The sequence below is a fragment of the Parasteatoda tepidariorum genome, chromosome 6 (genome assembly GCF_982258835.1).
Source record: "Parasteatoda tepidariorum strain Cologne lab strain chromosome 6, Ptep-v5.0, whole genome shotgun sequence".
Classification (NCBI taxonomy): Eukaryota; Metazoa; Arthropoda; class Arachnida; order Araneae; family Theridiidae; genus Parasteatoda; species Parasteatoda tepidariorum.
Window position 1 is genome coordinate 28,785,551 of NC_141760.1, and position 21,097 is coordinate 28,806,647.

The 21,097-nt window shown below is 28.8% G+C and overlaps 2 protein-coding genes across 2 annotated transcripts; one reads left to right on the top strand and one right to left on the bottom strand.

The window, feature by feature from the left end:
- Positions 1 to 4,704: 4,704 nt before the first annotated feature.
- LOC110283501 (putative E3 ubiquitin-protein ligase makorin-4) lies at positions 4,705 to 5,574 on the bottom strand. Its single transcript, XM_021148753.4, has one exon. It carries the CDS (start codon positions 5,572 to 5,574, stop codon positions 4,705 to 4,707), a length of 870 nt encoding a protein of 289 aa, XP_021004412.2.
- A 7,403-nt stretch (positions 5,575 to 12,977) lies between these two features.
- LOC107443241 (putative E3 ubiquitin-protein ligase makorin-1) lies at positions 12,978 to 14,051 on the top strand. Its single transcript, XM_087166779.1, has one exon. The coding sequence runs from the start codon at positions 12,978 to 12,980 to the stop codon at positions 14,049 to 14,051; it is 1,074 nt and encodes a 357-aa protein (XP_087022905.1).
- The last annotated feature ends 7,046 nt before the right edge of the window (positions 14,052 to 21,097 follow it).

The following is a 21,097-nucleotide window of genomic DNA, read 5'->3' on the forward strand; positions in this document are numbered from 1 at the left end:
GAAATGTATAAAAACTAAAAATATTTAATATTGAAATTTATTTATAAACAAAAATTAGAGATGAAATACTCCTAAAAATCATTTCTTATTTAAAATGAATATTTAATTGCATTTTCATGGAAACCACTGGTTAAGTATATTGCTGTACGAAGTATCAAATGTTGAAAACTTTCCTTCTTTATTTAAAAAAAAAATTATATTTTTATTTTTCTTATCTTACTTTATTTATTTTTTTAATTATATTTTTTTATTATCTTTTTTATTTATTTATTTATTTGGTAAAAAACAGCGTGGAGTTCGAAGTTGAAAAATTTTTAGTATTATAATTCTAAAAGTAGTGGATTAAAACGTTATTTATTATCATGACATGTGCTTTTAAGAGGTGATCAAATAATTTTATTCTTTGTTAAAATTTTCGACAAGCAAAAAACTTTAATGTTCAGTCCAGATAAAACTCACTGTACTTCTATCCGTGAGAGAATTAGTTTATTCGAAAACATTTTCAATATTTAGGGCGTTCAGGAAATTTTCGTTTTCTAGAATACCCGCAACTAGAAAATGGTAAAATTTACCGTGTATAACACTAAAAAACTCGGTGATATGGTTTTATAATACGGGATAAAATTTGGTTATTTTTTCATGATACCTTAGAGCAGTGTTCCTCAACCCCCGGTCCATGGATAAATTGGTACCGGGCAGCCCATTTCATTGAAACTGATTTTAAATTCCTAGATTTATACCCCAAATTAAAAATATACGTGTTCCATTAAAATTTTATTTATTTAAAAAAAAAGGGGCCCCCGTAGGTGGTAACATAAACTTTTTAGAGTTTCTAATGTATCATTGTCTCCGATTACCTCCAGATGGAACCGTCTCATTGCAAAGAAACAAGCTCAGGGTTCTCATTGATTTAACGTTTTAGTAAGTAAGTGTTAAACCACTTTATATTTATTTTTTGGTGTAACTGTATTTTATTTTGACGCATGTTCAAATACAATTAAATAAAATTAATAATTAATTATAATCTAAAATATAAACAATCAACGCTCCCCCCCCCCCAGTGGGCCGAGGTAAAATTATCAAACGTTGACAGGTCCGTGGTGATAAAAAGGTTGGGGAACGCTGCCTTAGAGCAGTGGTTCTTAACCTTTTTAAGCTGCGTCCCAAATTTGAGAAATATGTTCATGTCGCGACCCAAAAAAAAGTCACAATTTTTTCATTGCTTTATTTTAGATCGTATTTTTAAAAAATCTTCAATCCTACGATCATGATTTTTTTTAACTTACAAATTTTTTATTTATTTTTTTAATAATAATAATAAACAAAAGTACTTTTCGATCCAAGGAAAATTTAACTAATTATCAAGTTATTATCAATTAGTAATCGACTCAGCGCGACCCAAGAAAAATGCTTCGCGACCCAATTTTGGGTTGCGACCCATAGGTTAAGAACCGCTGCCTTAGAGCATAGCTTATAAACCATCTACTCCATTAAACTTACTTCAGTTTTTTCTATTTTTTACTAAGCGTGGGGCAAGCGGCAAGAACTATAATTTTAAAAACTAGAATAGCCGGTGAACTATTACCATACGAAAGGAAATGAATGGCTTAAATATTGTATATTTTGGTTTTCATTAAAAATTATTATTATTATGATTTTTTCCCCCTTTCTTTTTACGAAACAGATAAAAATAGGTAATACTCTCTAAGGCAGTGTTTCCCAAGGTGCAGTACGCGTACCCCCAGGGGTACAACAGATTTGCTGGGTGCGAGTTCTTATGCAAAATATCTTGCAACAAACGAAAATTTCAAAAAAAAAAAAATAAATAAATAAATTTAAAAACAAAGCTAGCCATGAAAATTTACGATTACGTATTTTTCTATTGACTATTTTTAGCAGAGTTTACAGTTAATGATTAGTGGTGTCAACAGTCAGTTGCGATTTTTAAATTTTGTGCAATTTTTTTATAGTAAAAAATACATTCATTTTTTTATTAGTGATACACAGCGTTACGAAAAATTTAGAAAGGGTACGCAAAAGTCATAAGTTTAGGAAACACTGCTTTAATGCTCTTAATTTATTAAAATATATTATCTTAGATAGCTAAGTAATTGATGTTGCTCTATATTAATCATTTGACTCATGAAATCCATTAAACACGTGTTAATTTTATATTTTCTTTATTATGTTATTTTGTAGCAAGCTATTTTACTTCGTTGCAAATCTGCACAGTGAAAAGGCAATATTCTTTAATTTTGTTGCAATACTTTTCATGTTACGGTAACATCCCAACGATAATTGCCAAACGATAGTGTTTTGTTTAGCTACCCAGTCTTAAGTAAATGCTAGACATTGCAAATGCATTTATTATTGTAAAAGCTATTTCATCGATTCCGCAATTAACAACGTATCCTTACTGATTTTATACAATCATTAAATAAATTTTTTTTTTTAATTTCTGAATAACCTACAAAAATTACAAATAAGTTAGTGGTACACGACAATTGAAACCACATCATAAATAGAGATAGTCAAATCCAAGTTCTAAGATTTCATTTACTTTCCTTAGAAAGATAGTAAAATGTTACAGTATGATCTCATTTTTTGAAGGGGGGGGGGGGAGTATTTCAAATTCATTTACACTCTGTCACAACAAGATCAGAATACATCTAGATAAAAAGAGAATAGAATTGATTGATAGCCACAATCATTTAAAAGCATGAGTCTGTTCTTTCTTTGCATTGTTAAATATATTCCGATCGAATATATTCTGTATACTGAACAGGTGTGGCTGACCTTTTCAGTATGAATTAGTGGCTGGCCCCACTGAAGAGGGGGAGAAGTTTTGTGGCGAGATTGCTGGAACACGTTATAAAAAGTTAAGATAAGAATTAGACCACTAGGTAGAGGAAGTTACAAATTACATGGGAAATGTCAATTGGAAAAGGCAACAATTACTGAAATATTTCCATTCTAGAAGTAATTTCTACCTAATGAGTTATACTATTTATTTAAATATTCGGCTTTAATGTTCCTCTACTTAAGTGTTATCATTCTGAAAAAATAAAATTACAGTTATTAGCTATTACTTAAATGTTATTTTCTTTTTTAAAAAGTTAAGAATATTTTCTTTATAACCAATAGTATACCAATAATAATAATTTTAATTTTACCCTTAAGAGTTTTTCCATCGGGGTATGGTTTTTGACTGACTTTATTTGCAATATTTATGTATACTATGTATAATACTATTTATAACATATTACAATATTAGTCTTTACCTATGTTTATAGAGGGGTTACCGGATTTTAACCACTCTAAAAAAAACAAGGATATTTTTGGTATAAACCACATAAAAAAAGACCGGTTAAAATTAAAAAAAGCCGGTTTTTATTAGAACTAATAAAATTTAAGAACTGTAATAATATAAAATGGTTATAAAAATTGTTAGTTAATTACTACATTGATGAGATTGTATGTTAGAAACAATTTGCAGTAGCAACTTAGCCCTTTCAAAACTATTTGAAGCAACAGGTTTAACCTTGGAAGCTTCAAGAACAACCATTTTAAACTACTTAGAACCGCAATTAGAAATCAACTTATTTAACACAGCATAGGCACGTAAATGATACAAAATTAACTGTTATTACTATTTGTTCTACTTTTCATAAAAAATATTATGATTATTTCGATCAAATCATGTACAGTACCTAATTTATCGAAAATTTAGAGCTACATATGTTAAAAATAATTGTTCCGAATTATAAACCACAATTTGGATGAATGAGAATATGATTGAAATAGGCTTAGAACAATTCCAGAGAAAAATTGTCTGGTTTTGAAGCAGATATGAAACAACAATAACATATCATTCAAATTAATAACAAAATTAATAGTTTTAGCTAATTCAAATTAATAATTTTATCTATTTATGGAATAAATTTCCTTAAGAGAATGCAAGACTAATATAATAATATATTTTACTTACATTATTTTACTGAATAAAATATTTTTTCAGAAAAGACTGGCTTTTTCGTAACCCTGTTTTTATTTGCTCTTAACATCGTGTTTTTATATTAAATGTAAATTTTAACTGCTAAAAATTATCTCTAACTGCCCGCTTTTCAAAATTTCTAATAACGCTTCTCCTAAATAATAAATTGTACTAAGAAAAAGACTTATTGCACTCATTAGAACGTTAATTTCAAAATATTTACGTGAGAATATTGTTTTGGATTAGATGGGATGTATAAAAACACTACTTTATATACATTTTTTTCATGTTAAAAACTGTACCCATTAAAACTTTACTTTAAAAATACTTAAGCGAGTGTTTATGTTAAACACAGAACAATATGCGTTAAAAATTGCACTCATTAGAACATTAATTTCAAAATAATTAAGCTAGATAATGTTTAAAACACAGGTTATTATGCGTTTTTGCTTTTCTTCGTGTTAAACTCTGTACTCATTAAAACGTTAATTTCAAAATATTTAAGCGAGAGTATGTATTAAACACTTAATAATTAAATATGTTGTAATTTACTTTCACACCATCTGGTAGTGCATGAAGATAGAAGCATGTTGCCATAAAGGGACACGCCAACCTCTATCACTTTTGAAATATTTTCAAAATATCTTTGAAGTATTATTTTACCACATTTATTTAATCATCTAGATTTCACATTACAGAATCAAAAAATTTTACCATATGCTTGAGTTCCATGACACTCTATTAATAAAGTGATGTCTCTGAGCAGTTACTGATGGAACAACAGGCATTGCGTGAAGATGAAAACACTCAACACCAAAGGGACAAATCCCTTTACCATTTTTGAAATATTTACAATGTTTCGTCAGCAGAGATTTCTTATAATCAGCTATTAATATCTTTTTCTCTCCTTTTGAATGCACCCAATTCTTACTGGGTATGTAAAAACTAGACGGCACTCTACATTCGGGACAAGCACGAGTAACAGCAGGATCTATTGAATCTTCTTCATGACGAGAAATTCCCACTTTTCTCCATTTTATGATGCAGGATAAGCAAAACACGTGGTTGCAATTCTCAAGAATACCAAAGCGACGCTCTGCAACTGGATTTTTTTCCATTACAACATCTAAACATATACCACATTTTTTATCAAAATCAGGAAGATTTTTGCTTTGCTCCTGTCCACAGATTTCAATATGAAAACTTCGTTGCTTCTCATCAAAAGGATTCAAACAATACTTGCGACACAGTTCACATATCTCTCCATGAAAGCATGGACATTCGTCGTATGGACACACACCGTCAAAGAAATGCGGACACAATTCCATATCCAGTTTAGCTGATGGTTTAGAAGTCTGCTCATCTTTTGCTGTAACACCCTCTGTAATTATTGTATGATTAAACAAGCATTCATCGCCATATTTACAGATGCCTTTCAAAAAGTATTCACAGGCAATATTTCCGATATTATCACACGTGGCATCATGTATATATTTACAATTTATTCCATCTCGACAAGAAGAATAGTAATAAAAAGGGCACACCGCATTTCCAGCATTTATTCTTGAGCTTTCAGCCATTTTACAAATTTTTTAATTACTATCAGAAGAAGCAGAACTAAGCAGATAGAAGCATATACGTCGACGTATTACATGCACGATGATACGCTAGAAGTTAGAATGCGGTAGAGATGGCTAATATTTTGTACCTATTACGTATTAGGTATTTTGTACCTATTATTTAATCATACCTGTTATAAAAAATAACGGGTTACTTCCAAAGGCCTGTTCTAAAATACTACGTGTGATCATGTGTAATACTCGTTGGAGTTGGAAGGTATGAGCAGCGGTTGCAGAATAAACTAAGAAATAATAAAAGGGTTAATAAGGGATATGGTCCTCTCTTACTGATATGCAGGCCTTGCAGCGTGATTTTATACTTGAAATAAGACATTCATAATTCATAATAAGGCATTCATAACACATAATAGCGCATTCTTGAAATAAGGCATAAGGTTTATCATTTCGTGTTTCAATTGTCCTGAATTGTTCTGTAATAATTTCATACCTTCCGACTCAAACGAGTGTTACGCACGATCATGCGTGCGTATTACAATTATTGAATGGTTATTTGTTTTGTATTGTATCAATGTATGTACATATCAAACTTCATTAAAATCGGTCCAGTAGTTCTAGAGATAATCGATCAAGTCTGCAAATTCTCTTAATTATTTACACTAGTATTACATAAGTGAATATATATTAATAATTCCGAAGGTTAATCTTAATTATGATAATTAGCGGGTATTAACTATTAAATATTATACAGAATCAGGCATTAACAAATTTTGATTTGGGGAGGGGGGGTTAGCCACAATCTGGAAAGTATGATCCCAACAGTTTAGGCAAGAAAGCGGTCGTTTTAAGCATTTGTTAGTATTATTATTCTTTTTCTGATGATACGTTAGAATGCGGCAGAGATGGCTAATATTTTGTACCCAGTATTAGGTACTTTGTACCTATTATTTATTCATACCTGTTATTAAAATAACAGGTTACTTCCAAAGTCCTGCTCTAAAATACTAGGCAGAAATTGTAATTCAATTATCTTCAAAAAATTTATTTTTCTACCTTTTTTTATAATGTTTAAATTGTTTTTAGCCATCTTTGTACCGATTAAAATAAGAAAAGATCAGGTTTTATTTACTTGATTGACACAGGGCCGTCGCCAGACATTGCGAGAGGCCCTACAAGTTTTCTATTTCCGCAAAATCTGTAAGAAAATAGATAGCTCTGAAACTAGTGAGATTTTTATTTAAATAATTCTAATAGATGTGTTTTTTTTTCAATTTATTTCCTAAAAATGGACAAAATAAAGTTTTTATTCCATTATCATAATTTTTTAGAGCTGTTTTAATAATTCAATCAATAATAATAATTTAACGAGCTACTTTGCTAAAATCAAATGTTTTTATCTAGCTTATTTCCTAAAAATGTTTGTGATTCATTCGACAGAAATTCATTCGAATTTTGCATTGTGTCATTTAAAATTACATAGTTTAAAATGATGCATGAGTTTATCTGTCCTGGTATTCGAAATTGTTTTGATCATTATTAAACAAATTAGTATAAATTAGTAACAAATTATAAAAAATAATATTACATTGCATTTCCTTTAGCTAAACAAATCTTATAATAATAAATGAAAACTTTCTTAATTCGCTTAAAAAAATTTCGAGATAGCATGAAATACGTAAAAAGCAAAATTATCAAGCCTAAATAAATTAATAGGAAAAATAAAAACAAATAATCCAAATTCATCGAAAAAACGATCGGTTTGATCGAAGAATTCGATTTATTAAGGATGGCACTTAAAACGCGAAAATCCGATCATTAGACCAAATTTTGTCAAAATTGTTTTTTCTTCTCCCTGTTGGTGAAAATATGATGCTTTTAAACTTAAAAGCAATTCATGAATTTTAAAAAACTGTTTACTCGTATCAGCAAGAACTAAAAACTTCTCGCGTGAGTGGGATATGATAAGTTTGGTAACGTACGTGAAATTATGGTAAGTCTCACTTTCTGTGTTTTCATAGTTTTAAAAATAAAAGAGCGGTAATAGAACTTATTAAATTTAATTGTAATAAAAACAAATGTTGTTCCATAAACTTAAATTTAATAACTAATTCCAATTATAAATTAATAATAGTACTTAAATTTCCGTTCCTTAAAATGCGTTTTTTAAAATTTCAGTCCTATGAAAATGATAATTATGCAATTATAAAGTTAAAATGCATATAAAGTATCTTAAATTTCTTAATAAAAAATAGCCTTTCTAGAGTAAAAAAAAACATTAAAATGTTTAAAATTTTTGAAAATTATTGATGCTAGCCCCTTCCCCCTCTTGTGGCTCTACTTGTATGTCTTAACAACCTATTACAAATAAAACAATCACCTAATATTTTAAACATGTTATATCGGAACAGCCTGTTATTTTATCACAGGCTAGTATTTTGGAACAGCCTGTTATTTTGTCACAGCTCAGTATTTCGGAACAGATGGTATTTTGTCACAGGCTAGTATTTTAGAACAGGTGAAACAGGTTAGTATTTTTGAACAAATTTGTATTTAGGAATAGGCTAGAATTTTGTGACAGCCTTGCCTACTATTTTGCAGGTTAAGTTTATTTGCGGGAATGCCTCGCGCGCGCAGACCTGTCCCTCTGCTCTTTTCATGCTCGGGAACTTCTCGGGAATATGGGGTGGGGAGCAGGTTGTTTATACTAATTGTATTTTCCTTATTTTTATTTCTTTCTGTGATACAAAGAAGCATTTAAATATTTTTCCTAATTTTGATTTGAATATTTTACGTATATATTAATAAGTTGAATTATAAATCAATTATGTTACTTTTCAAATTTCCAAGAGTATGTAGCATAGTGCTGTCGAAACTAGCCAAAAATTTTGTTGTGGGTAAATATTCGCAGTGTTTTTGCACTTATATTACCATCTTTTTAAAATACTTAAAAAAAATTCGAAGGCAGATAAAGCAAATGCAAACGAGCGATTTCACGAGCGTCAACTGTATTGCAAATTAAGAACATTTAAGAAGTCATTAACTTCACAATAATATTTCATAATAATATGTACAGAGTCCATAAAATATAAGTTTCGGCTATAATCTTATAAATTCTGTTAGCAAAAAAAAAAAAAAAAAAAAAAAAAAAAAGAGAGAAAAAAACAATGAAACGTATTAAAACATTTTCCTGAAGCAAAAAATAGAATGAAATCGAACATTCTCACATCGGTATAAAACTTATAGCTCAACTTTTGAAGCTTGATCATTGTGTATGATGAAATTAGCATGTAATATCAGCATGCTCCTCATTCGTGAACTCGAGGAAGCACATAAAATTTGTACACATTATCAGTTTAAATTTTTTTTTTATAAATATCGTAATATTCCTTCAAGCATTCTTATAAAAATCAATAACGCAGTAAACGGTATATCTATATTGGATTAGCGACCAAGTCAATGTTCAAGTTTGTAACATTCTAATTTTAAACCTAACCCAGAAAACAAAAAAGACTGCTTGCCAATAATCAAATTCACGATATCCTATGTTATTTCCAAGAGAGAACTTAAGTTACAAGTACTTTTCGTCTTAAATTCTCTTTCACGTTCATAACTAATTTAAAATTAAAGCAATAGAAAAAGTGAGTTCAGCCATGAAGTTGCAAGTACTTTTCGTCTTAAATTATCTTTCACCTTCATAACTAATTTAAAATTAAAGCGATAGAAAAAGTGAGTTCAGACAAACCTAGATAAAGCCGTGAAGTTTCAAGTACTGAAAAGAAATTTTTAAGATATCAAAATGAAAATCATGAGGATATTTTAGGACCACGCAATGGAGAAGTTCTCTTTCAAGAATTTGTTTGCATTTTAATATTCTTTTAAAAAAATTTTTAGCAATAGAAACTTCATGGTTTACTCTAGGTTCGCCTGAACTCACTTTTTCTGCACTTGAAATAAGTAATGGTGGTGAAATGGAATTTGAAACGAAAAGATTGTCCTTCGATGTGGCATCCTCTTAAGAGAACGCCATATCTCAGAAGAAAATTTTCGTCGCAAATTCTATTTCTACTTCATTACTAATTTAAAATGTAAAAAAAGTGAGTTCAGACAAACCTAGAGTAAACCATGAAGTTTCAAATACTGAAAAGAAAATTTTAAAATATGCAAATGAAAATAAATTATGAGATGATAACTAAGGATTACGCAACGGAGAAGCTCACGTCTAATATTTTGTTTACATTTTAATATTTTGATATATTTTTTTCAGCTATTGAAACTTCACGACTTACTCTAGGTTTGTCTGAACTTACTTTTTCGTTCTTTTAAATTTTAAGTAAGTACTGAAGGTGAAAGATAATTTGAAATGAAAAGATTCTCCCGTGGGGTGTGGCATCCTCTTAAGATTTCACCGGATGCCTTCATCTAATGGGATCTTGAAAATCTGCTTTTTTGAAAATATTCAATTCTGAAGGGTATTCAAACTGGTACCATCGGTGTTCTCAGAAAGTGATAACATTTCTTAGAGAATAAAGAGGACATTCAATAGAAATGTCAGAACGTCTAATAGAATATTTTTGAATTGTATTTTCATTCCTTGAAAATTTGTTAATAATAACTTTTCAATAGATAATAAAGAATTTGTCACTTAAAAGAAAATTGCTGCTTATCTTCTGGGGAAGTATTGTCAAGTGACACTTTTAAGCATTGTTGGAGATAATGAATAGTCTCAAAAATTCTTTCTTAGGGTATCAGTAGCACATGGTGAACAACCTAATCGGATTATCCATCAAAAGTGACAATTGGCAACCTAAACTATTAAAAATTGCTTGATTTGCATGTTACAGAGACAGGATTAAGCAAGAAAATAAGAATTTGAAATCACCCATGCTTGTTAAATAGCAGAAAATATTTTAATGAGCGACTAACTTTTCCAAGAGTATCAGTATCATTGGTGGGAGAAAAAAAAATATTTTGCTAAATTATAAACCTAAAGATAGGTAACTTTTTAACTGTGAAGAATAAAATAAAAATATTATATTTCACAATTGAATATGACCTTGTTAAACATAGAAATTGTTCGGGAATTAATATTGGAAATAATCTGAAAGTTTAATGTAATGAATAAATCTAAATGAATTTTTTTTTTTTTTTTACAATTTCAAATCAATAAACTTTTTGATTGTTTTATGTATAACATCCTTCTAACTACGAAATAATCAGGACTATCAACTGAGTTCTGATATTCTAGTTCAAAGTAAAAAATTTACGAACTAGTGAATTAAAAGAAATTAATTGCCCTTGTTTTTAATTAAGTTCCTTTCCATCCTGTGTCACTTATTGCCCAACAAAAGAGGGATAAGACATCATTTTACGTGTTGCACACGCACAGAGGAAGCTTATAAGAAAAGTAGTTGCGGAATTGTTTTTGCTTCGAAATATTTCAAACGGGATGTCACAGAAATGTTTCTCTAAGCACTTTTTTATAATATTTCATTCTCGGTGTTTCAGAAACATGTTTATTATCATTTTCAGAATTTCGCTACGTATCTTCCTAACTGTTATGTATTTGTTACATTTCTGCGAGTTCATATGCTGTACGGGTTAACACAATGTTAAAAAGCTCCACCGCTTTGGCTCTCGTTTTAGAGGCTTTGGTTCGGGTTTGTGATAGAAAGGGAATCTCTTTCTTCGTTCCATAATGTTAGTCATAGAATGAAGAGAAGGTACCCTCCCTAAAATGAGCTATTCTTTTTTCAATAGCAGCAGACGGCCTCAAACTTTGTTTCGGGGGGGGGGTGTTCTTACCGTAGACAAACTATATCTAGTCCAGTCACATTAAGGACTAGTCAGTCACATTAAGAGCCTAATTTTTAACGGAAATGAGAAGACTTATGCTGCTCTGCCATCGCCTTTCCCTCTCATATCTAAGACTGCATTGGTACCTCTGTGGGGCAGCTGTTGAATGGAGGGGATATAGTTTTGGATTTAATTGTGAGACATGGTCTTTTGAATTTGGTTTAGTTTGTCTAGGCCAAGGGGATAAGCAACAACAATAACAGTATTATATATTTTTTGATTTTTGGTAAACATATTTATTTTTAATTAATTTACATTAAAAATTAAGCATTATCCGAACTGGTTTTCATAAATTTAAACTAATAAAATTAAAATAAAAAAAATCTGAAAACAGACAAGTGTGTAATTTTAATTTACTTACTCATAACCATAAACCGCATAATTTTATTGTTTCACAATTTTGAGAAAAATCACTAGAAGAATTAGAAAATTATTATGAGTTGGTTTTGCTAATCTAACAAAGCGAATTCTAACTGTTAATATAACTGTCGAATGACGTTTTATCATCAAAAGTTTGTTAGAAAGACTTCTCAAAGGATCACTTAAAGGATCTTAAAGTCTTTATAGACAATGCACGGTTATTCCCTATTTATAAAATATTAATCAAAATTATCTAATTCCTTGGTGAGTGTCTGCAAATGCTAAAGTGTATACTTTCAAATGTGAGTAATTCAGCCATTTATGCGCAAACTATGTATGAAAAACCTATGGAGACCGATGAATGTAAAACTACTATCTGAAATAAGGAATAATGCATATTTGTTTGTACTAAGTGCATATTTCTTTCTGTTGATTTCCACTTTAACTTAAAAAAAGTAATGTGGCTTACTTCAGATCTGTTTATATTATATTATACAGTGTGGTAGGCAAAACTTCCTTGTTTTCGCAAAATAAATCTTAGCAATGAATCATTTGTGCTACTACTTCTTTCTATTTTATAAAAAAGCAGATTTAAATTGACTCTTGGCACAAATGGGTTATGCTTTATTTCAACATCAATGACAGTTTATTCATAATAGATCATTTGAATTCAATTAGCAAAAAAAAAAAAAAAAAAAGATTTTAAATATTTTTAGAAAAAATGGCAAAATTGCCATCTTTAAAAAACACTTTTATAGATGATGTAAACTACTTATTTATAATATTTATGTGAATTTTATTAAGCGCAATTTGCTTTGATTCAAAAATTCAAAATATTTTTTCTTTTTATATTAGCACTTGCATAAACCAAGTATGAAATATAAGCATTAAATAAAATAGAAAAAAGGTTAAATAAAATTAAAACGATAGCAAGATTTTTTTTATTTCACAAATGGCAACTGAGACGATCGAAAAGGGTTCACTTTGCGCATGCGCAATGATGGCCTCCTACCATAAGTGGAAGAGTTTGTAGATAACCAATCATACGCCTTGCTCAGAAATGATTATATTCACTTCATCAGAATCGACACGCCCTCTGTTGTACACTATCTCCCCCAGTGCACTATACTTTATTACTCCATAGTTGGTTGTTATCACTAGCAGAGGTGAAAGTGAATTAAGTATTATATAAAATGGCTGAAAGCGCACCACTAGATATGACGAAATTAGTGGGCCCGTTTTATTTAAATTCTTCTTGCCAAGAAGGTAATAGGTGCAATTTTAGACAGACGCCTAGATTTCGTGAAAATATCGTCTGCCGTTTTTCTTTGAAAGGCATTTGCATGTTTGGAGATAACTGTTGGTATTCTCATCCAAAAGCTGAAGATGATGTTTATTATATATCTCAACCTTGCAGTGAAGAGCAGAATACTGGTCATTTACAGCAACAGACAGGGAATATGGATATTTTTCCCGCCGAAAGAAATTTTCAAAATTTCAACACTAGTTTAAATGGTGAGGCATCTCTTTGTCGTGAATCAGATTTACACGACTGGATAAATGCACCTGAATTCGTGCCGACAAGCAGCAAATATTTAGCCACTGCTTCGAATTCAAATGACGGTGTTGATAGTTCAAAGCCACAAAAGTTGGATATGGAATTCTGCCCGCATTTCTTTGATGGTGTTTGCCCATTCGACGATTGCCCATGCATCCATGGAGAGTTATGTGAACTGTGTCAAAGATATTGCTTGGATCCTTTTGATGAGAAGCAGCGAGGACTTCATATTGAAGTCTGTAGGCATGAGCGAGATACGGATATTCGACGTGATTTGTCTTGTGGTATATGCTTGGATATCGTAATGGAAAAAGATCAAGTTGCAGAGCGTCGATTTGGTATTCTCGAGAATTGCAATCACGTGTTTTGTTTATCCTGCATCATTAAGTGGAGAAGTGTGCGAAATTCTCATGAAGAAGATCTAATAGATCCTGCTGTTACTCGTGCTTGTCCTGAATGTAGAGTGCCGTCTAGATTTTACATACCCAGTAAGAAATGGGTTCATTCTGAAGGGGAAAAGGAGATGTTAATTGCTGACTATAGAAAGTCTTTGAGCACGAAACGTTGTAAATATTTCAAAAACGGTAAAGGAATTTGCCCCTTTGGTGAGGAATGTTTTCATCTTCACGCATTGCCTGTTATTCCATCAGTAATTGCTCAGAAACGTCGCTTTAATAATCGAATGTTTAGGAACTCAAGAAGATGGTGAACAATTTCGAATCTAATATGTGCCATCGAAATGATGGTATATGAAAGTACTGACAATGCGTGTGTAGAAAGTGCACAATTTGTTTAGATTTAATTATGCAAGAATTTTTTATTATGTTCTGCTGAAATTCTCTTTTTAAGTGCTGATTTTATTCATGTTTAGTGCATTTGACAATGGTAACTGCGATTTTTTTTTAATTATTTTAAAATTGCTTCCTTTGTTTTAATCTTATTCGTCGATTCTACTGCACATATTTGTAATTTATGTTTTTTTTATACATACTTTTTTTAAGTTATTTTGAGTGTAAAACTTAAAGCGAGTCTTATTTAATAAATGATAATAGTTAATTTTGGAAATAATCTATATTAATTTGACGTATTTCAGCCTAAATAGTAGTTTCTAAAATTTTTTCTATCAATATGTTTCTAAAAGACTTAAATTTTAGTGTTATATAAGTGTAACTTTTAATTAAGTAATAATTAAATTTCTGAGTATTTTATTATTATTATATTTTTATGAAAGTAAAACTAAAAAAAATTTCTGGATTATTAAACATGGTATATGATGAAAATTTTTGAATCTTCAATGTGACATACAAATGAATATATATGTTAATGTACTACAGACAAAGCTTTTGTAAAAAGTGCAATATTTGTTTAGCTTTAACTGTGCAAGAATTTTTTTATTATGTTCAGCTAAGATTCTCTATTAGTGTGATGATATAATTCCTGCTTATTGCATTTAATAACTGTTAATGTGAGTTATTAACAACATTTTTTTTCAATTATGCCTTTTTTCAACCTTATTCTTCGATTCCACAACACATGCTTTGAATTTAAGTTTTTCTATAAATATGTTTTCGTGATTAAAATATATATATAAATGCTATGGTTAATCTATGGATGAATGCTAATTTTTGAATTATATTTGAAGCTGTATATATTTTGCTCTAATCCGTAGGTTTGAATTTCTAGTTATCTATAAATATACTTGCTTTTAAAAAATAAAGTGCAGCCATATTTGATGATTTTTTTTAAAAAATAAAGTATGTTCTCATTTTTCTATTTTGCGTTAATGTCTTAATTTTTATTACCCTTCATTTATTTTGTTTCGTAAAGTCAAGTAATGATGTTTAAGTTAGAATTTTATGAGATGTTACAGTATGGTACTGCTTCTGTTCTGTTAACTAAAAAGCAAGACAATTTAGCGATTTTTTTGTAGTTCTTTTGAATTTTGCTTGATTAAGCTTAGCATGCAAACATTAATAGCGAAATTTTTCTCCTTTTTTTTCAGGGCAGTAGTTTCATACTTTATCACCTCATAAAACGCATTTTTTTCATTTTGTTTAGATAATATTTTCACACAATAATAATGTGATAGATTCGTGATCTTGAAAAAATTACTTTCGTATTAACAGTTTCAATTAGAATCATTTAATTTAATTAGAATAATTGTATAATGGAAAAGCTTTAGCGGTCATATAGCGTAAATCTTGATTTTCAAAAATGGGTCATTAAATAAATCCTTAATTTTTGTTTGTAAAATATACTATTTTGCAAAAGATATTTGCATTAAGACATTGTTTGAAATATCATTTACCAATTAATAAAATTTGCCAAAAAAATATATATATAGATTGGTATAACTACAAAAATTCTTATGTTTGTATTTTTCACTTAACTTTTTGCAGTTTAAGAGCTGAATTATTCTCGTTTTTTTAAATGATTAATTGAAAAAGTAAATATTATTTTATTCTGTAAAGAAAGATGAAACTTAGGAATATGTATAATAATTTTCTTAATAAAAGCTAAATTAATTTTCATTAAGAAATGCATTGATTTTTAATAATTACTTTCCAATGTATTTTATAAAAATATGCTAATTCTTTCTCATAATCAAAACAATGCATAGTATTTTTAGCAAATAATTTTATTATTTTTTATAAATATTAAATTCAGGTTTATAAATATGTATTCAGGTAACATTTCAAAAAATATTTTAAGAAATATTTTTTAATTTTAATCACTTTACTAACTGCATTTTCAAAGGAATTATGGACAATAAATAAAACATCTTAAATTAACTCGTGTACATGGATTAAAATTCAATTAGTACAGTTCCGGAAAAAATATTATAAGTTGCGTTTCAGGGAGTTGTTTTCGGCCAAATTGCACCACCTGTACAGTGAGCAGAAAAAAAACATTGAATAACTTGGTTTAATGAGCGAATTTTCTCGTACTGAACACTATTCTTAAAAAGTTTAAATGGTGCCAAGTAAGGTTAAGTTGCAATATCAGTAAAAAACATATTTTCGTCCCATACCCTTAAATGTTTTTCAACTGATTAAAAAATTTTCCTCCAAAATATGGATAGTAGGAATCTGGAAAATACGAAATGTATTTTCTAAAATAATGTTAATTTTCTAATAAATACTTCAATAGTGAAATTAACATTAAGAGGCAAAACTCTTATCGATGAGAATTGAACAATATCAATAGACAGTTATTGAACTTACTTATTTAAAGATTCCAAGAAAAAATAATTTTAATAGCCAAAATTATTTTTTATTTTAAATATTAAACATAATTAATAACTATTCCTGAAGTGAAGTTTAATAATGGACAGAAAAAATACAGCATTTTTATCAACGTAATTTTAAGTGACAAAATTTGATGGTATAGATTCCGAGTTAAATATTTTAAATTATTTATTTCTCAAAAACATTTTGTTCACATTTTGTTACTTTATATTATGTTAGTTAAAATGATGAGAAAATTTTTTTATGTTTTAATTCAAAATTGGTAATTATAAGAAAAAAATGTGAAAAATAAATATTTATCTTTTTTGTATGGATATATTTTCTGATAAACAAATTAGATATGTGCAAAAAGTTAGTGATTTTCTAAGAAAAATCCAATATTAAAAATTAATAACAATAAGGAACAAGAACTTTGGACTGCTCTTCTGACAAAACTATCAAGGCCATGCTTTTCAGATTGCAGTAACCATCCATGTTTTGGTGGTCAATAATCCCACTCCATTAAAAAAGAGCTTTAAGTATTCAAAAAAACTACGTGTTTGTGTTTGATTACTTAACTTATTTACATGCAAATAGTAATTAATTTACACCTTCAAAGTGTTGGATTAAATGATCTCTGAAGCTATAAATTTACAACCAGGAAGTGTAGTTTTTTGGGAACTGAAACTTTTAAGTCATGTGCCTCTCATCGCATATTTTTCAAGGTCTAAATATTAATTCAATACTAATGTTATATTTTAATGTTTCATTACTCTTTGATTTTCAGTTCTCACTCAGTGTTGCCAGATTGGGCTACAAGTAGCGAATTGGGCTACTTGTAAAAGTCAACGCTACTCAAAATCGAATTTGGGCTACTCATTATTTTTCAAACGCTACAAATCTTGAAAATGCGCTACTTTCTTACAGAATTTTATGATATTTTTCTTGCAGAAATACTTTTTTAAAATTTTTTCCCTTTCCTATTATAAAATGATTCTGAAAATTCTGCAGTTTCTTTATCTTTTATGAAAAAAAATTTTTTTTTTCTTCCTGAAAACTCATCAGCTTTAGTTTTGGATTCTTGATTTGTTTTGCTGCGCAGAGTGTAAATCTCTCCAATATCTATTCTTAAAGTCATATACTTGTGAAAATTTCAAAGATATATATGGAAAAATGCACGGCGAGTATGATGGGGAAAAAAGCTTTAATTCCTACCATTATTAATCGTTTATCTTCTGAAAAAATCACGTGACCTTTAATCTGAGTTAAAACGAACTATTGAATTCGACGAAATTTTTAACGCAATGCATTGAAATTTAACTTATTTTTTAAATTTAGTATATATATATAATTATATAGATATATGACGTAGTTTTTTGGGCTACAAAATGTTCGAATCCGCTACTTTTGGAGCTCCCATTCGCTACTTTTTAATCTTAAGTTCTGGCAACACTGTTCTCACTTTCTCTTTGTGTATCGTCAACTGAGGGAGAATTCTTTTTCCTTCCTCACTGCTTGTAAAAAGGTTTTGTCAAAATGCATCATTAAATTTCTATATTGCTTAAGAGGATGATTCTTCAATGATGCTAGTTTAACTCATTCACAAATTAATCAATTTCAAAGAACTTATTTTCAGCCATTCATCGTACTCATCGCCTTTACAAGGTAAGATTTCCTATCTTTTTCCTACCTCAAAGTCTACCTTTTAAACCAATATTAAATGGTATAGAAAATGATGGTATAATTTACATCATGATAAAAATGAAAAAAAAAATGGTATAATTTTGGTATAAAATGGTATAATTTGGTATAAAATAGTATAATTTTATATGTAATGAAAAATTTCATCAATAGTTTTTAGGTAGATTAGATTAGCATAATGCATATCAAGATGCACAATGAACAAAATAAAAAACGGATTTCCCTGAATAACTTTTTATGTAATGATGAGTTATTCATATTGTTGGACTCATTTTAAAGGTTAGATAGGGTGAATAATAAATTAACAAATTTGAAGTCATATCCTCGAGCCTTTAATATTGAGTCCTAAAACGTGAAGAATCGATCACTAGATTAAAAATTACTCTGGATGATCCGCTTTTTTTTTTAGCAGGTGCACTATATATTGTTATAACAGCCCACCTCTTTCCTTAGGGATATTCAAAAATTTGCATAATATTAAAAATAGATTAAATGTGCAGAATAAACTAAATCCAAAGTGTATGTATATATATATATACCACAATAAAGAGAAAAGGGAAGAAAATTGATAAGTTTTACTTACTGCGCATAATCTGCAAGTGTATAGAACTCATAAAAAAGTTAAAAATATAAAGGTTAATAAATATATAACATAACATGGTTAAGGGAAAGCAAGATTAATGAAAAGTGAAGAAGGAAAAATGTAAAAATAAATATTTTTTAAAAATATTTAAAGAAAATTTAAAAAGCTGGAAAGCAAAATAATGAAAAAATATAATCTCTTCATCAGATCACATCATGATATATATATATATATATATATATATATATATATATATATATATATATATATATATATATATATATATATATATATATATATATATATATATATATATATATATATATATATATATATATATATATATATATATATATATATGTGCGTGTGTGTGTAATAACGGTGTATCCACACCGATATTTTTAGTTAATTAGTAGACAAAACAGCATGATTAAGGAGTCCAGTTTCGGCATAATCTTTTATTTTATTAAACAATGGTGAAAGAGCAGTTTCACCCCACTCCAGCCGGAGAGGGACAGTTTCAGTCAGATCTGACTGAGTTTAATTTGTAAGCATGAAATACCAAAAAGCCACGCAAAAACATTGCTCCTGCATTTTATAGGATGAGTAAAAGTTGTGAGGAGGCCAGTCATTATTGCCTTTTTCTGTATTCTTACGCCTCATCAAAATTATTTATTACTCATAGCAAATCGTTTAATCTTTCCTTATATGGAAGTGAAAGATCTTTAAATAACTTCTCTTTTGAAATATAAATCTAATTATTATTCATTGGCATGTTTCTAGCCTTGAAGTCCCAAAATAGAATTTCTACCCTCATTCTTTACCAAAGATATTTTACGAAAACGAATGAAGTTTTAATGCTTTTATTAATACGAAAGTATTTAATTTTTGTATTATATATATATATATATATATATATATATATATATATATATATATATATATATATATATATATATATATATATATATATATATATATATATATATATATATCATGAAATTTTTTTTAAAAATTTTTTTTGAGATAGTGAAATAAAAATTGCAACTATAACTGTAAGCCGAAATTTCTGAAACTTCATCAGCACCTAAATCCACATCAATGATTATCATATTGTTTATGTTTAAAATAATTAGGTATAATGATAAGCAAGAACATTTTGTATCAAATTTATTAAATAAGAAATGAAGTGTCAAAGCTGTACTCAGCTCATACTTTAGAACCATTCTTGATGTTTCTTTATTATATGTAAGAATAAGTGTCGCTTATTTATGATTCGATCAAACCTGGAATCCCATTCGTCAAAATGACAACTTCTCCCCTTCTAAAAATATAAGTTCAAAGTGTCCCTGCGTACGCTTTCCCTATTTTCAAGGAACCGCGAGTGATTTGAGGGGAAGAATTGAATTTTTTATTTAAAGGCAATATATTTTTTCTACAGGTGATATATTACAGGTTTGTTCCTTAAAAAAATACTTCAGATTTCAAAACTCTCCGTCAAACTTCTCCGCTAAAAATAATAGTAGTTATTCTACACTGTTCTTTTCCCTTGAATTTTCTATATTTAGAAGTCTCAGGTATACATCAGTTTGAGACGAATTTACAATGATCAATCTTTTTTTTTTTTTTTTTAATGACTACTAAATTTCTTCAAGACACGATCTACAGTAGTGTAGATCCCTTCTATGTTTTCAGAAAATAAATAAATGCTAAAATGGCAAATAAAAACTTAATTAGCAGTTGGAAATTGCTATAAATGAAGTGATGCTAAAAGGGGAGGAATTGGTACTTAATTTCATAAAAGAAATAAAAGATCATCAAAGATCCTATCATTTCCTTAATTAATATTTGCTGTCGAGAAGGGCACAAAAAGTTGAATGTTGAATTAACTGAACAAATTCAAAAAAATCTGTTTTAAAATAACAAACTAACTCATGTAAATATAAATATTTCTAAATTGTTAGTTCTTCATGTAATAATTCTTCATAAGCCAATTTTTTATTCAAAACCATTTTGAACATTGGTGTAAATTAAATTCTAGAGCAATGATCGGTTCCTTAAAGTAATGACTTCATTTTGATGGTAGTTTGTAGTCACTGCATTTAAAAAACAGTAGTTGTGTTTGTAAGTAACTACATTTGCAACCTAGTTGTAGTTGTAGTAAACTAAAAACTAATGTAGTTTTTCTTACCACTAATAGCACCAAACTGATTCCAATTTATCTCTTTCACTCGACAGATGTGA

Coding starts and splice junctions, on each gene's coding strand:
- LOC110283501 (XM_021148753.4), bottom strand. CDS start 5,574: ATGGCTGAAAGCTCAAGAATAAATGCTGGAAATGCGGTGTGCCCTTTT.
- LOC107443241 (XM_087166779.1), top strand. CDS start 12,978: ATGGCTGAAAGCGCACCACTAGATATGACGAAATTAGTGGGCCCGTTT.